The sequence below is a fragment of the Myotis yumanensis genome, unplaced genomic scaffold (genome assembly GCF_028538775.1).
Source record: "Myotis yumanensis isolate MYYU_CA2020_CCGP unplaced genomic scaffold, mMyoYum1.0.hap1 SCAF_11, whole genome shotgun sequence".
Lineage (NCBI taxonomy): Eukaryota > Metazoa > Chordata > Mammalia > Chiroptera > Vespertilionidae > Myotis > Myotis yumanensis.
Genome location: NW_027223762.1, coordinates 64,130,048 through 64,147,278, shown reverse-complemented (window position 1 = coordinate 64,147,278; position 17,231 = coordinate 64,130,048). Strand labels below are relative to the sequence as shown.

General features: G+C 51.8%; 3 protein-coding genes and 1 pseudogene across 5 annotated transcripts in view; 2 read left to right on the top strand and 2 right to left on the bottom strand.

Moving 5' to 3' along the window:
- TBC1D8 (TBC1 domain family member 8) overlaps positions 1-2,267 on the top strand; it is a 113,434-nt gene extending 111,167 nt beyond the window's left edge. For both annotated transcript variants that reach the window (XM_070429760.1, XM_070429761.1), the window contains 2 exons: positions 265-362; positions 1,117-2,267. In XM_070429760.1, the coding sequence (XP_070285861.1) occupies positions 265-362; positions 1,117-1,593 (575 nt within the window). In that variant the 3' untranslated portion in view covers positions 1,594-2,267. The remainder of the gene's footprint in view (positions 1-264; positions 363-1,116) is intronic.
- Positions 2,268-3,147: 880 nt separating this feature from the next.
- Positions 3,148-8,443, bottom strand: RPL31 (ribosomal protein L31). Of its 2 annotated transcripts, none has more exons than XM_070429766.1 (5): positions 8,349-8,443; positions 7,926-8,032; positions 5,070-5,195; positions 3,368-3,480; positions 3,148-3,291 (listed from the first exon to the last, which is right to left on the bottom strand). In XM_070429766.1, the coding sequence occupies exons 2-5, from the start codon at positions 8,030-8,032 to the stop codon at positions 3,260-3,262; spliced, it is 378 nt and encodes a 125-aa protein (XP_070285867.1). In that variant the 5' UTR covers positions 8,349-8,443; the 3' UTR covers positions 3,148-3,259. The 2 variants fall into 2 exon arrangements, with proteins under 2 accessions (XP_070285867.1, XP_070285868.1); XM_070429767.1 differs by lacking the exon at positions 8,349-8,443 and adding an exon at positions 8,235-8,259.
- A 2,028-nt stretch (positions 8,444-10,471) lies between these two features.
- Positions 10,472-12,820, top strand: LOC139019321 (mitochondrial Rho GTPase 1 pseudogene; annotated as a pseudogene).
- A 630-nt stretch (positions 12,821-13,450) lies between these two features.
- On the bottom strand, positions 13,451-16,674 carry LOC139019320 (ankyrin repeat domain-containing protein 9-like). The gene is made up of 2 exons (XM_070428356.1): positions 15,708-16,674; positions 13,451-13,524 (listed from the first exon to the last, which is right to left on the bottom strand). Exons 1-2 carry the CDS (start codon positions 16,672-16,674, stop codon positions 13,451-13,453), a joined length of 1,041 nt encoding a protein of 346 aa, XP_070284457.1.
- Between the last annotated feature and the right edge of the window lie 557 nt (positions 16,675-17,231).

Genomic DNA, 17,231 nt, shown 5'->3' with positions numbered 1-17,231 from the left:
TCTCCTTAGACTTTCCCCATCCTGAGACTCAGTACTGAGCACACTGCTTCCCAAGGCCAGGAGCCCACAGGGCTGCAGTGTCCCGGGTGACTGCCCACGGTCCTCTAGTAGCAAGTCACCCAGCAGCCACACCCCCTTCGTGGTCCTTTGCTCTCTCCCATTTACCTAGGCTGTTTGTAGATCTTGGTTTAATTTCTCATCTCCCCTTCTCTGTTTTGCTTTTACTGAAATTATTTAAACTATATATTGTTTCCTTTGTCTCAGATGATGCCTCCGACTACAAGAAACAGCTAAAGCAGATGATTAAGGATTTAGCCAAAGAAAAAGCTAAATCTGAGACTGAGTTGCCCCAAATGAGCCAGGTATGGACTATATTCTGTGTGAAGAATTAACTTTTGTCGATCTGTTCAGAAGTAAGCCTAATAATTAAGCTGGGGCTCCTTTACCACCAAAGCCATAATCAAAGGGTTTTGTAACTTCTGGGAGCTAGACATTGTGGTAATTAAAATGTCTTCAGAACAGGACACACTGCTTCCTAGATTTTTAAAAAATATTTTTGATTTCAGAGAGAGGGAGAGATAGGAACATCAATGAGAAGGAATCATTGACCAGCTGCCTCCCGCACACCCCTTACTGGAGATCAAGCCCACAACCTGGGCATGTGCCCTTGACCTTTATCGAACCCAGGACCCTTCAGTCCACAGGCTGAGGCTCTAGCCAGTCAGACTAGCCAGGGCTGGTTCATGTCTTTGAAAGGTTTTTCTATCACACCCATTTACCCAGGTCATGATCAAGTCAGTTTCTTCCCTGGTGATAGCATATGGGGGCACTGTGGACACAGCTTTCTTCCCTAAAAAACTAGTATACTCCAGTTGCTTCAACACCAGTTGAATCTCCAAAACCTTGGTTTCTATGCCACATCCCAGCACTTGTGGGTTGAAAGGTGTGCACACACTCAATAGCTGTGTAGATGAAAAGCACACTTCTGAGTGTGCTGAAATTCCTTGGAGGCAAAGGGCAGAGGCTACCTTTTTTCATGTTTTGCTTCCCAGTTCTTTTGAGAATGCACTATACTTCCATCCTGGTCATGCTGCTATATACTTTTTTGTATTTCAGAGAGAATTTATCCAGTTCTGTAAAACTTTGTACAGCATGTTCCACGAAGACCCAGAGGAAAACAACTTGTACCAAGCCATCGCCACGGTCACCACGCTCCTGCTACAGATCGGGGAGGTGGGGCAGCACAGCAGCAGCAGCAGCTTGGGGAGCTGCTCCCAGGAGAGCGGGGAGGGGCCGCGGGCCTCAGCACCTTCTCCTGAGCAGGACTCCGTTTTTGCGGACACAGACACTGGGACAGCTCCCCAGGACGCCAGGGCATTTCCTGAAGAGGCGGAAGGGGACTGGACAGTCTCCCTTGAACACATATTAGCTTCACTTCTGACAGAACAGTCCTTAGTAAACTTTTTTGAAAAGCCACTGGACATTAAATCCAAACTTGAAAATGCCAAGATCAATCAGTACAACCTCAAAACTTTAGAAATGAGCAGCCAATCACTGCCTGAACTTAAGCAAGATAGTGACTTGCCGAGATGAGTTGGCCATAACAAAGCAAGAACCACCCATTTGTGGACTGTCAGCCCCATAATCCAGGTTTCAGTCTCATTCATTCTGAGTATAGTCTATGTTCTGGGCATCCAGGTAAGCAACCTGACAGCCCCAACTGTGGCCAGAACTGATGCAACCCTCAACATTGTGTTCTTTATTAAGAGGGAGAGACACTGATACTGGTTCCCTCCCATACAAACCCTGGCCTGGGATGGGACCTGCAACCTGTCATGTGCCCTGACTGGAAATCAAACCTGTAGCCTTCCGGTGCGCAGGATGCCGCTCCAACAAACTGAGCCGCAGCAGCCAGGCCAGGCCGTTTGACTATCAGATTCACTGAAATAGGCACCGCTGCTGTGATGTTTTCATTCAGATAGAACACAGGTCCAAGGCTCCATGCTAACCCAGACTAAGAAACGCCCAAGCTCATTTTTCACTTGGATAATGGGAGGTCTAGAGTCAAGTTCACTTTGAAGATCTAAGAGCCACTCTCTATGCAATTGTATCTGGCTTTTTCTTTGCACAAATTTTGTTTCAATGCTGGTAATTGAAACCATTTTAATATATTTGGTTGTATTCACTTTCCTTACAAAAATGTTGTGTATAAATCATGCTATCAATGTTGGTCTCCAAGATTTTTAATAAGAAATTTTTGTACCGACTTTGGTCCTTGTTTATACCTCGCAGTATTTGAGTTCTGAGGTCTGGGTTGTACAGTGAACAGAGGCTGGAGGACTTCCCCCTACCCCCCCAATACCTGGTGCTCTAAGTCAGCAGTGCACCACGGTGGGGTCTTTAACCCTTGCAATTCTGCACACAGTAATGTAGTATCATCCCTGTAACACTGTTCTCAGCCGTATTCAGATTTTGGGCTGGATAAGCTTTAGCCCTCTGGGCTTTAGCCCCATGTAAACTGGAACTAAAAATATCTCAGGGGCCATTACAAGTGAGCTAAGACATTAACTGCACATGTAAATTACCCCATCAGAATATCAATTACTTTAGAAGACAATTATATCAATACACATTAACCCTTTGTGGTCCAATGTTATTTTTGGAATTCAAACAGTCTGGTCCAAATTAATTGATGGGATTGAATGTTGAACTTTTTAATGTTTATTGCTCGGCGTTGGACCTGCTCCTAGCGCCTGTTCTGTTGAGTCAGCCTCGAGGTTGGACCGAAAAGGGTTATGAATTGCATCATTTCAGTTTGTAAAAATGAAAAGTGGCCAATGGCAATTGAGTTCTACATGCCAGTTTTGGGGAAATGTTTATCTTTTAGAATCTACGAAAGATGCATATAAAAGCACTAACCATTGCACCTCCAATGTCCCAACTATCTGTGGGGTCCTAAAGCCAGGCTACACGGCCAAATTACCGAGAAAACCCTGTTTAGGCCTGTCTATATACTCCAACTCCAGGGGCTGGGAAAAGGGATACAGACATTGTATTAAAGAAACCTCTCCAAATGGTTCTGTAGCTGGAAACTACTTTAAGGTTACAAACATTACGTTGCCGTCAGAAACAAAACCAACCTCCAAAGCAGTTGTATAACTTTATTCGACCGTTAGCATTAGTTCTCGTCCACGTTCACGGTCTGCAGACCTGCAGGAGAGGAGGCGTCACCTTTCACCCTGCGCCCTTCGTAGCGGCACTAGTTTTCGTCCACGTTCACGGTCTGCAGACCTGCAGAAGGAGAGGAGGCGTCACCTTCCGCCCGCGCCCTCCCCAGCAGCAGCTTGTGGAGCGGCATGAAACTTACTTTTGAAAGTGGTGACAGGCACGTAGGTGACCAATGTGTACAGCTTGTTTGGTGAATCTTCATCCTCATTACGTTTTCTGGACAAACGTACCCGGATACGATATGGGACATTCCTAATAAGAAATAAACGTGTTGGTCAGGTCAACGCCCCCTATCATGACACAGGCACCAGGGGTCCTCAGACATCCTGTCCCCACTGCTGTCACAGGCTTCCAAGGCTCCGTCCTTTGTTCCAACCTAATAGGGAGCCGGCAGGACACCTGACCAATATGGAAATGTGAGCCTAACTTGCCAGGTCCTCTCCCTCTGCCACCAGCACAGAAACTGGCGATGGGCTTGTCTAAAAGGTAAATCTGGAGAAACACCCCCCTCTGCAGGCTACACTGAATACGGGACGATGACATGCGCTTTCCTTGCCTCGGGCAGGCAGTCCACTCCTCTCGTTGGTTGGAGGATGTGAAGTGTCCTGAAACCTGGGACTCTTGGCTTCTGACACCACTCCCCACTTATCCCAAAGGAGCCAACATTGGTGGCTCCTTTGTTAGATACATTTCTACTGAACTCGAACTGCTGGCCCACTGCAGGCTGCTCTCAGGGGTTGTCATCCCACTCAACCCCAACATTTCTGAAAAGCCACCCAGACACCACACCCTGTCCTACACCAGCTCATACCACCGCCTAGCCCCTACCACTTCACTGCCCTTAGCTAGGCCCACCTCCATGGTGGTACCTTCATCATCCTTCACAGCAAAAACACCCTCCTGCTTCTAAGCAGGGTTTCTTAACCTCAGCACTACTGACATTGGGGCTGGGTGTTTCTTTGTTGTGGAGGCTGCTGTGTGCATTCTAGGATGTTTCCAGAACCCTTGGCCTGTGTGCAACCCCACCAGTGATCACCAAATGTGTGCTTGGGGAGGGAAGGTAAAATTGCAAACCAGTGCTCCAGTGGCTTCTAGAGATAAAGCCAAACTCTTTCCCACGACCTACAAGACTCCCCATGATCTGCCTCCTGCCTAACTCTCCATCCTCATTCTGTCCTTCAAGTCACTTGTTTGACTTCCACCTTCATCAACCTGTTCCCAGATCACACCACATCTTTTTGTGCAACACTCCTACCAGCCCCTGCACTGCTGGACCCTCATTTGGGCCTCATTACAAATACCACATCCAAAGGCTTCTCTGCAGACACTAACCCCCTTTGAGTTACTGCTTCACTATTTTTTAATAATTCCACTAGAGGCCCAGTGCACGAAATTCGTGCATAGGTACAGTCCCTAGGCCTGGCCTGTGATCAGGGCCATCTCCCCCACCTCCCCGTTCGCCACTGGGAGATCGGATCTGGCCGGCCGGGAGGAGGGACCAAGAGGTCAGCTGTTCTTGCCCACTCACCAGCCCCGCCCCCACCACGGGCCGCCCTGTGTGGGATGACCTACGGGGCGGGGGCCTTAGCTTGGCGCCACCCGCCACCCACCCTCGGTTCCCTTTCGCCATCCGTTGATGGTGATGGGAGGAAAGGGACTGAGAGGTGGTCAGTGCTCCTCACAGTGACTGGTCAAGTGGTCGTTCAGCTATTAAGGTCAATGTGCATATTGCCCTTTCATTACATAGGACATGCATCAGTGATTACTGAGCTCATACACAGGGTGCAGAGCAAGTGGATCAGCTGGTGTAATTTTAACTCTTATAGCACGTAGCTTCCCACCTTATTCCTTTGGCCCAGACGGCTTTGTTGAGCCTGGTATCAATGCGCACATCTGGAGTCCCCATCTCCTTCATGGCAAATTTCCGGATCTCCTTGAGTGCCCGAGGGGCACGCTTCTTGAAACCCCTTAAATTCAAACATAAGTAAAAAATGAATTAAAGGAGCACAAAATTAAATTGCATGTCCTATTTTCATAAAAAACCTAAACCAAACAAGGCAGAACAATCCTTTTTTCCACCAGCGCTAATGCCCAGCAACTGGTATAACAGGAGCTGCATCCCCACTTCCAGTGACGGAGGATAAGGCTCTGCGCACAACCCTTAAGGAATGCTAGCACATACCATGGCCCACCCTTTCCTGATAAGCAAAAGCGCCCCCAAACTTATCCTGTCAAGAGGAATCTAAGAATGCCATTAGAACATGCTTGAACACAAAGCATACACTGTACCCCATAGGAATATGCTAAGTAGATTTGTCACACCTTCAGACACAGCATGTTTTTGGAGCCCACTCAGAACGAATTTAAGTTCCCTACCCTGGTCTGTGCTGAGAGCAGAGGCCTGCAATGCACAGAGCCCCTACCAAGTACCCGAGGTTGAGTCAACGCTACGGAGCTCTTGGGAGGTGCCAGGCACCGTCATTAACTCCTGACGGTCCCAGCTCTGAGCTTGCACCTTCTGTGTGCTGTTTAGATAAGGACACAGACATCCATTGAAATTTAATGCTTTTACTTAAAAACGTGAAAAAGCAACACTTTACTACAGGCGGAAATGGTCAAACATTTGTAGGCCAATCCAAGGGGGAGCAGAGAGAACAGTCTAAAGAGGTGCTGATGTTTCTGTCTCTCCCCCTTCCTCTCTGGAATAAAAATTTTAGCCCTGACCGGTTTGGCTCAGTGGGTAGAGCGTCGGCCTGCAGACTGAAGGTTCCCAGGTTTGATTCCGGTCAGGGGCATGTACCTTGGTTGCGGGCACATCCCCAGTGGGGAGTGTGCAGGAGGCAGCTGATCGATGTTTCTCTCTCATGGATGTTTCTAACTCTCTATCCCCCTCCCTTCCTCTCTGTAAAAAATCAATAAAATATATTTAAAAAAAATTTTTTTTAAATAAAGTGTGTTCACTACGTGACTGTCAGAAGGGGCCCCACAATGGTTCACCTCTGTAACCCAACGGCGCCTAATAGTGCTCTTTCCTGTCAGGAGGCAAACTTATCGGATGCAGTAAGAGCAGCAAACAGAGCCTGTCACAGGGACTTCATTCTGCTCTAAACCTTCAATAATGTCCATGACCCACAAAAAACCCGGCTCTGCACGCCCCCACAGCCACTTGACCATGTCTCCCCTGCTCCCTACTCCTCTCACCAGCTCCTGGTTATTTCCACAAGGTCACACCATTCACTTACATGCTTCACCACCTAGAAGCAAAAGGTGCCAGACGACCCCTGGAGTGCATCAGCTGGTGTCAAGTGTGACAAAAATGGACTCGGGAGAGCACTGGGATGGGCGGCGGGCTGGAGTGGGATGGCCACGGAGATGCGGGGCCACAGCTGAAGGTGCCCAGGCAGGCGTGCGCGAGGAAAGCATTTACGGGCAAGGGGCCGACACAAGCCAGCTTCCCTCAACCAGGACACAAAGTGGCCAGTCCATGAGGAACCACAGCAAGTACTTTGGGTTCCACTCTGGGTGGGATGGGAAGCCAGTGGAGGATGAGGATACACCCGGGTTTGAGGAAGGGAGCTAGGAGAGGGAGCTGCAAACTAACCACCCGAGGGACAGAGAATGCCGCAGGGACCCGTGCGATGGGTCAAAGGGCAGAGCCAAGAGGACAAGCTCCTTTGCCAGTGAAACAGGAGGGCAGGAGTGGCCTGGCTGGGCCGTGTAGCCTGAGATGTAGACACCGGCCTACAGACAGAGGGACGGAGTCCTGGGACTCCACCAAGACGGAGAAGGAGCAGCTAGAGAAGGAACAGGGTTTGGTGCCACGCAGGCCTGGGCTTAGGGCTTTTGTAACAAAGCACAAAGTGCCGGAAAGACTCGCTCACCTGCAATGGCCCACCTCCACTTTCCAAGTCCTAGCACTGGGGTGGCCTGTAGAGCACCCCTTTTCACTCGCATATTTTAGCGTTTATGTCTAAATACGTGGTCTGACTGCCTGCAAGTGAGCTGGGAAGGCAGGACCTTTGGGTTCCCTGCTAAACCTGCAAGGGCCGCTGGCAGTGCCCATCACAAGAGCCTGGTGAGAATAAAGCTCAAAGTGAGGGAAGCGGTGGTGGCCGGCCGCGGTTCCTCAGAAGCAACATCAATGCGCAAAGGCCCCGATGTCTGCTCCGGAAGCCACCGAGACCCCAGGCAGGCCGGGGTGCCGCGCCGACAGCCGCCGGTGCCCACGAGCTGCACCTCTGAGCCCCTTAAAAAACGCGTCGTCCCAGCGAGGACGCCCATCCAGTACCTGGCACCCCAGACGCAGGTCCCCCTCCCTTTCGCCTCGGGTCACAGCCCGGCCAGCGCCCACGCCCGTCCTTGTGGGTCAGAACCAGCACAGCCCGGCCAGCGCCCACGTTCCGGAGGGCACGCCGCGCGGGTCCACTCCCCGCGCCGGGAGGCACTGAAAGGCCCGCTTTCGCTCGCGGCGCATCGCTCGCCTGCCCACGCCCGGGGGAGCCCAGGCCCCGCTCCGAGGGGGACGAGCCCCTCTGCTCCGGCCGCTCTCCCGGAGCCTCCCTCAACCTCGCTGTCCGCCGGCCCCTCCAGCGGGACTCGAACCCTCCGCACCGCATGCGGCCCATGGAGCACAGGCCGGGCTCCTGAAGAAGCTGCCCCGGCCCCGCCGGCCTTCCGGCCGCGCGCGCGGTACTCACACGCCGTGGATGCGCTTGTGGATGTTGATGGTGTACTCCCTGGTCACCACCTCGTTGATGGCGGAGCGGCCCTTCTTCTTCTCGCCGCCCTTCTTGGCGGGAGCCATCTAAAGCGAGGCGACAAGGAGGCTGAGCAGTGGGGCGTGCACGGCCACGTCCTCCCGCCCGCCCGCCCGCCGCCGGCGCCCAGAGCCCCAGGCCGGACAGAGCTAAGTCCGCCACCCCGCGGGGGCCGCCGCCCCAAGAGCCCCTCGCCGGCTCTAGGCCACCCTCTCCCAGGCTGCGAGCCCTCAGCGCCGGGCAGGCTACCGTCCCGGGACCTCGATGCCCAGGCCCCGCTCAGGAGAGCCCGCCGGCCCGGGCAGCGGCACTGCGGACGAGGATGGAGGCCGATGGCTAAGGACACCGCGCGGACGTACTCACCGCGCCTGGCAAGTTAGAAAGAAAGAGCGCGGGGTATTGTGGGAGAGGGAACGCAGGGTCGCAAGTACAGCTTCCGGGTCGCCTGGAGCGGGGCGGAGCCAGAGGCGGGGCAGTGACGTATGTGTGCGCCGGCAATGCGAGCCGGCCTGGGCGACTTCCAGTCGGGGCCGGGCGGGCGCATCCGGTCGGCGGCACCGCGGGTGGCGCGTTCCAGAGGAATTGTTGGTAGCGGAGCCTGGCTTGGCGAGGAGGCAATGAAGGGCTGCCGCCTCTGCCTGGGCCGCGGGGACGGGGCAGGGCTCGGGAAGCGCGCTCCAGTGCGCCCGCCCCTCTTGGCCGCGTGGGGACTGCGGGCGGGGGCGGGGGCGGGGGCGGGGGCTGCGGGGGCGGGGGCGGGGGCGGGGGCTGCGGCCCGCCCAGCGTCCGCGGGGGCGGAGTGGGGCCAGCTGACTGCGGGCTGGGGAGTGGGGCAGTTATGTGGTCGCAGTGGACGGGCGTGAGCAGAGCCAGGACGATGGGCAGGTCAAGGTGCCTGGCGACAGGCAATCCATTGTAGGGACCTCCCTCCTCCCCCCGTGACCCCTGACCTTTCCTCCCCAGAGGTAAAACCAGCAAAGTGTCCCCAGGGCCGACTGGGCCCAGCTGCACTGGGTAATGACCCCCCTGGCACTGACCAATCATGGAGACCATGACCCTTAAAGGACACACCTGGAAAGCTGCTGACTGTTCTACTGAGATCTTCCCTGGGACCTCCCCTGAGGTCTCCACCCTAAAGCCCTAAGGCGGAGGACCCAGCACCTCCCTCCAGGGAAGGGGACCCTGCCGCTTCCTCTCCCTCCCTCCCTGTCCCTCCAAGGGCCCTTCTTTTACCTCTACAGCTTGTTTCCTGAGCCCATTTCTTTTAGGAATTGCTTCTACCTGTGATTTTCCAAATAAATGTTTTCCTACAGTTGGAGTCTTAGCTCTGAATTCTCTCCTAGCCAGAACCCAAGTACCGAGGTTGCTGAGCCCAGGTTCGGTCTGACCCTGCCTGTCAGACACCTGGAACTGTTCCACCACCTATAACACTATTGTCCTGGACTGTGGGGCCAAGGAGCGTTGTGTCCAGCCTGATGCTTGAATGTGAACAAAAAGGGGGGACCTGGTAGACCACCTAGCTCAGGGCCACTGCACGAGGGCTGGTCACGCAGTCCTGGGCAGGCATTGCTTCCTCAGCGGAGGGCAGCCTGCCTTGACGGAACCCTGGCCCTGGTTCTCCGGCATCGAGGGTGATATACTGCTAAAATGTCAGACCTTTCCAGACCCTCCCAGGCAGGCCGCTGCGGCAGACCACGCCAGCACAAAGCCCGCATTACTGCCCGCACACCATCTCTTCACCACGTCAAATGTTAGCTACGCTGTGCCAGCCACGGAGGAGTGTGAGAGATGGTGGGGCTCTGAGGAGGCGCCCAGGTCATCCAGGGGCCCAGGAGCCAAGGAACACTGTCACCAGCAGGATTCAGAGCCAACTGGCCCAGGAGCCGGGCCTCCTTGTTCCTGGTGAACTCAGGAGCCCACCCCTTAGCGCTTCTTAAGACAGGGAGGGTGGAAGCCAAAGTTTTTGAATAGGTGTCTGAAGGTACCTATTCAACTCCAATTTATTACTGGTTTGACTTGTGTGGAATTCTAGGTTTAATGCATGTTGAAGGCAGTCTCCACTGCCTCCCTCACCCTGCCTCCGCCTCTTCTCAGGCTGAGGCAACTCTCACGCCATAGTGACCTTCGGGATCCCTATGCCCCACCAGCAGATATCCTGCCCTTTCTAACAGGCTCCCAGCACCCAGGGGGAACTCAGCACCTAGAGGTGCCTCCTGGCATCATCCATAGGGGCAAGAAAGTATCACCTTAATCAGAAATCGGTGCCAGCTGCCTCAAGTTTCCAGGTAACAGGATAGAGGCTACTTGTTGAAGCAAGTAGACCCCTCCTATGAAAATCTATAAAATGGGGGTTTGCAGCAGAAGAAGTGGCCTGGCAGGCAGGGGAGCCTAGGCTCTGGGGGGTGGGGGAGGCTGGCAGGCAGCGTTGGCATCATGGGGAGAGCAGTGCCTAGGAGTGGGCACTCCCAGCGAGAGGAGTCCACTGCATGCCAGCCCGGTCTCTACGAGCCCCCGCCACCACCGCCAACATGAAAGACGTGTGGATCCTGCTGGCAGGAGAACCTGGAGCTGGGAAGACATCTGGTCAGTGAAGAATTCCCAGAGGAGGTTCCTCCCTGGGCAGAAGAAATCACTATTCCAGCTTATGTCGCCCCTGAGAGAGCACCAACACACAACTAGATTACTCAGAAGCAGAACAGAATGACGAACAACTTCAAGAAATACCACAGGCTGATGTCATCTGCATAGTTTATGCTGTTAACAAGCATTCTATTGATAAGGTAACAAGTCAATGGATTCCTCTCATAAATGAAAGAACAAAAACAGCAGGTTGCCTTTGACATTGGTTGGGAACAAGTCTGATCTAGTGGGATATAGTAGTGTGGACACCATCCTTCCTATTAGGAACCAGTACACCGAAATAGAAATCTGCATGGAATGTTCAGCAAAAAAATCTGAAGAACATATCAGAGCTCTTTTATTATGCCCAGAAAGCTGTTCTTCACCCTTCTACTGCCCACAGGAGAAAGAGATGTAGGCAGCCTGTATAAAAGCCCTTACTCATACTATTTAAAATATCTGATCAAGACAATGATGGCACTCTCAATGATGCTGAGCTCAACTTCTTTCAGAGAATTTATTTCAACACTCCGTCAGCTCCTCAGCTCTGGAAGGTGTCAAGAATGCAGTCAGAAAATACAGAAGTGACGGTGTGGCTGACAGTGCAGTGACACGGAAAGGCTTTCTTTTTTCACGAACTTTATCCAGAGAGGGAGAGTGAAACTACTAGGACTGTGCTTTGACCATTTGGTTATGATGATGACCAGGATTTGACACCTGAGTATTTATTCCCAGTGCTTGTAGATCACAAGGCTTATTTGTTTCCCCAAAAAGTTAGGTCACAGGCATATTTGTTTCTCCAAAGCACCTTTGACAAGCATGATTTGCTAGAGGCTGTGCTTTGTTACCTGATGAGCTAAAAGATTTGTTTAAAGTTTGCCCTTCATACCTTGGGGGCCAGATGTGAATAACACAGTTTGTATAAACTCTGAGATCTTCCCTGGGACCTCCACATTTGGCTTTTTGGCCCCTTGAGTGTGGCTCTTCCTAAGCCTTAGGAGTACCCTAATTAAGTTAACAATGTACCTACCTATATAGTTTAAGTTTAAAAAATTTGGCTCTCAAAAGAAATTTCAATTGTTGTACTGTTGATATTTGGCTCTGTTGACTAATGAGTTTGCCGACCACTGGTATAAATGAAAGAGGCTGGATAACCTACCAGTGGATTCCCTTCCCAGTGGCCACTCACGACCTATTTAGGTGGACGGAGGTGCCTGGAGTGTTCGGGCTACTAAGGCTGTTCACTATTGACTGAACAAGAGTCTCAAGCTTCAGCCATTACAGTAACGAGATAAAAAGATAGACCTTCAGGAAAAAGACTCAAAGAAATGTGTTCAGATGTAATATAATTGGGTGAAAAAACTGGGGAAAGTGAAGTTCTTCAGACTCTTCTTGGAAGAAACTTAATGAAGCAGAAGGAAATTCGTGATGATCATAAATCCTACTATGTGAATAATCCCTGTTTATGTATGTGGATGAGAAATACTTGTTGCATAATGTCTCTGAATAGGAATCTCTCACTGGGGCTGAGAGCACTGTGACATTGCATGCCTGGTATATGATGTCAGTAATCCCAAGTCCTTTGAATACCATGCCAGGATTTTTAGAAATATGTTTTTATTGATTTCAGAGAGGAAGGGAGATAGAAACATCAATGATGAGAGAGAATCATTGATCGGCTGCCTCTGTACGCTCCACACTGGGGATCGAGCCTGCAACCGGGGCATGTGCCCTTGCCCGGAAACGAACCTGGGACCCTTCAGTCCACAGGCCGACGCTCTATCCACTGAGCAAAACCAGCTAGGGCTGTGCCAGAATTTTTAAGCAACACTTTATGGACAGCAGAATCCTTTGCTTAATCATAGCTGCAAAGTCAGACCTGCATGAAGTTAAACAAGAATATAGTATCTCACCTGCTGATTTCTGCAGGAAACAAAAGCCTCCACCACAAGCCTTCACTTGCAATATTGCTGAGGCACCCAGTGAAGATATCTTTGTTAAGTTGACAACAATGGCCATGTACCTGCATATGACACAAGCTGACCTCAAGAGCGCCACGTTTTGGCTTCGAGCAAGTTTTGGTGCTACTGTTTTTGCCGTTTGGGGCTTTGCTATGTACAAAGCATTATTGAAACAGCAATGATTAAAAAAAATACTGGCCCCTACCAAAACAAATACTTTTACGTACATTCTGAATGCTTTAAACTCTGCTAGAAATACTGACATATTTGCTGAGTTACTTTATTAATTATTTGTAATTTGTGCATAAGAGTATTTTAACGACAATTGTAACTACAGTATGGGCTAGCATATGGAAAGAAACAGCTTAACAGCCAGACTAACGTGGCTAAATTCCAGAGGCCAAAAGGGAATGTTTTGTAAATAATGTACATATTCAGGCAAGACATGGTCTCCCAAACTTAGTTCTAGAAATGATGTTTTTACATAGTATTTTTGATGCTCAGTAGGCTCATTCTCCTAGGCTTAAGTCAGCTCATGGATCACATATTTATTTCACATTTACCGGAATGGTCTTTGGGTCCTTGAAGTACACAGGCACAATTTGCCACTTTCTCTCCTTGTTAAAAACTAACAAGCCAGTGTCAGCTTACCAGCACAGCCTTGGTTGAGTCACGTGGGTGGGCCCACCTGGGAGCCACGCGCTGTCTAGACCAGTGGTCGGCAAACTACGGCTCTCGAGCCACATGCGGCTCTTTGGCCCCTTGAGTGTGGCTCTTCCACAAAATACCACGTGCGGGCACGCAGGTACAGTGCGATTGAAACTTCGTGGCCCATGCGCAGAAGTCGGTTTTCGGCCTGGGCGAGTCTATTTTGAAGAAGTGGTGTTAGAAGAAGTGGGGGGTGTCGGTTGGTTGGGCGACGGGAGACACGGTGCAGGCAGGCCACGGGATACGCAGCGCTGGGGAGGCACGAGCGATTCATGCATGAGTTGAGTGAGCCAGTCAGTCAGTAGTCTCATTGTGCAGTGGTTAGTGCTAGTCGCGTCCGCAAATCGTGCGCGGGTGACAAAAGATAGATGAAACAAGTATACAAGACGAGTGTGGATGGGAGAGTTGGAAGCGATCAGCTGCTTCCTGCACATCTACTGGGGATGTGCCCGCAACCAAGGTACATGCCCTTGACCGGAATCGAACCCAGGACCCTTCAGTCGGCAGGCCGACGCTCTATCCACTGAGCCAAACCTGTTTCGGCTAAGCAGCACTTTTTAAAATGGTAAAATAAATCTCATGAATATAAACTTTCATGATAAACCTATTTTTTCCATCATTGACTGTGGAGAAGCAGGGGACTTTGTTAGAATGTCCGTAAGGAGGATTATCTGAAAGGTCAGGGCCTCTGAGGGGGCCTTGCTGAAGCAGTCCAAACAAGTCTGAGCCGCTGGGTGTTTTGCTAGAATCTCTATGTTTAGTCTTTAAGCATATACTCAAGGATACCTACCCTGCTGATTGTATCTAGAGGTTAATTTTAGTTCAAGCTGTTGTGACGATAAATGCCAAAGGAGGCAGGTGAACAGGGCTGCTTGGCGGCGACAGCCAGGTCGTGCCTTAGCCTCTCCTTCACAGAAACGTGTGTCAGAGCAACCATTCATCCGTCGCTCAGGGTCTGCCTGTCAGTCCCGGCAAAGTGGTGCCCCATGGGAGGAGGAACCAGGAATGCAACAAAACGCAACGGAACCCTCCAAAACTAAGAGTAAGAAAATGAAGGTAACTGCAGGAAGTCATTGGAGCCTGCTTGGGATTTCCAAGTTCCAGGGAATTGTTTCTCAGCTAAGGAATTCACTACCTCTGTTATGCTTCTTAAGAATGTCAGTATGGCCGAACTGGTTTGGCTCAGTGGATAGGGCGTCAGCCTGCGGACTCAAGGGTCCTGGGTTCAATTCCAGTCAAGGGCATGTACCCTGGTTGCGGGCACATCCCCGGGGGGGGGCGGGGGGCGTGCAGGAGGCAGCTGATCGATCTGATCTCTCTCATCGATGTTTCTAACTCTCTATCCCTCTCCCTTCTTCTCTGTGGAAAATCAATAAAATATATTAAAAAAAAAAAAAAAAAAAGAATGTCAGTATGTTTTCCATTGGAAAAATAATCCTGTTTCTGAAAAGGTTTTTCCTGTATTTGCCTAGGAAACAAAGGTTTGATATATATGATTAAAATAATTATGTTATATTAATCTGGAAGTTAATTACTTTAAATGAATAAATTACTTAATACCATTTAATAATAATAATAAACAATAATATTATATCTTTGACCACCTTCCTAGGGTTTGAATTTTAAGATATGCTTTCTCTCCTTATGAAGTAAAATTTTATACTTAAGGTATATGGGGAGCTCTGACAAGGAAATAATAATTATATTCTATTTATATATGCATATTAAATAGATTCTGATATGCTTTCATTTATAACTAACTTAAGTTATAATATTGTGGAATATTGTGCTTTACAAAAAGCACAATATGTCATATTACTCTATAAAGTATCTAGATTTATATAAATACTGGCAAGAAAAATCAGAAGAAAAAGAGTTTAATTATAGGACTAAGTAAACTAAAAATAATTATAGTTTTGGTAATTATTGTTCTCATGGCAATGTGTTTGCATGGATCCAATAAGAATCTGATTTCTTCATAACAGGACATAAGTCAGTTTCCAATTGTAGTTTTATTAACCAAAACTTTGCTGGAATGTCATGTCTGAAAGAGACATGCCAGGACTCTGGATGTCACCAGGGTGCTCTAAGGAATGAAGACTGACTGAAGCCGATAAGCCCCTTGGATAAATAGCCTGGTACCTTGCTTGGTCATGTGGTTCATGGCAGTCTCTCCAGGTAAGGAACAAAGGTTGCTTTCCAGAGAGATGGCATGAAAGAAACCTCAAGACACCTGTAGGGACCTCAACTTGAGGAATGCACCCCAACTCTATAGGTATTGCAGGTGAAGCCTGATGGCAACTGTGTGGCTTAGCTTCTTTGTCCTGGGGGTAAACTTTATCATGAGATTCCAGCAAGGCATATATATATATAATATTATATATAATGTTTTTTAACGTATAGCGGGTCAGTGTATGTAAAGTGCCAGTACAACCTCCGAAAATAGTGCTCTCCCACGTCCAGTCCCAGGGCGCCCGGGAATAGCCCTTGCCCGTGAGGTCCAGCGGCTGCAGGAAGGGCGGCAGCGGCAGCTCATCCAGGGCCTCAGGGAAGCGGCAGGGCGAGATGGCGGTGACCAGCACCTGCATGGCGCGCACCAAGAGCGAGGGCGGCGCCAGGCCCGCCAGCCACTGGAACTTGTCTTCGCCCAGCAACTCGCAGCGGGCCAGGCGGGCGGCCGCGGGCGTGTACAGCACCAGCAGGTCCAGCAGCAGCAGGCGGCGCTGGCGCGCCTCCCCGGCTGCAGCGGGCGCCTCTCCGGGCACAGCGGGCGCCCCGGTGACAGGGGTGGCCCCGGAGTCGAGGCCCAGGTGGCGCAGCAGCAGCTCGAGTGGCTTGAGGCCCCCGCCATCACGCAGGCCGGGCGAGGCTCCGTGGCCGAGCAGCAGGAAGAGGCACTCGGGCCGCGACAGTTCGCAGGCCACATGCAGCGACGTGCCACCGCCCTCGACGCGGCCGCAGCCCTGGCGGTCCAGCAGGCGCGCGCGCTCCTCGGCCGGGAAGTCCCGCACGGTGCGCAGGATGCGGCGCAGGATGCCCAAGCGGTTGCAGCGCACGGCCAGCGCCACGTGCGGCCCGGGCGCGGCGCCGCAGCGGAAGCCGGCGCTGGGCGGCGGGAGCGCGCGCCGGGGGAAGGTGGCCAGCAGGTGGTGCGCGTAGGCCTGGTGGTCGTGCACCAGCGCGTAGAGCAGCGCCTCCGACGGCGAGTAGGCGGCGGCGAGCCCGCGCTCGTCCCAGTGGAAGGCCTCGCTGGCGCGCATGTCCTCCAGCAGCCACACGGGCAGCAGGTCGCGCACCGCCTGGTCGAAGGCGAAGGAGGACTTGTGGCACAGCTTCTGCGCCCGCAGGCGCGCTGCGCTGGCGCCCTCCGCTCCCCCGGGCCGCTGTGGGTCCCAGGGCATGCTGGCAGGGGCCACGCCGGCCTCAGGGCATGGGCTCCGCGGCCAACCACCTGGTTCCTGCACGAGATCCCCTATCAGACGTGGGTCTGTCACTGTGCCTCGCAGAACTTCGGCTCCTTCATCGTGGGGGGCGGTGGCCGCGGGCCTGGCTCCCGCCCCCTGGCGGCAGGAGCGCGCGGTCCCTGCGCGGGGAGTGCGGAGGCGAAGGTCCCAGGACAGACGGACAGACGGGGAGTCGCCGCCGCCCGCGCAGCCGCTCTCCGGGCCCCGTGGTCCGACCCAACGCTGGGCGGCGGTACGGGCGCCGGCGGCGGGCGGGCGGCGGGCGGTGCAGTGCGGCCCGGGCCGGGCAGCAAGGCATATATTTTTTAATAGTCTATGTAAGCAACTCTTACTCTTGTGTTCATACAAATAATCAGGCCAAATTATAACTAGATTTAATACAGTGAGTAAATTAGTCTTTAATAAAAATTTTAGGGAGAACAATTGTTTCAACAGGAGATTATTAGAAACTGTTCTAACTTTTGCCTAATAATACTAAATTTTATAACACAGTT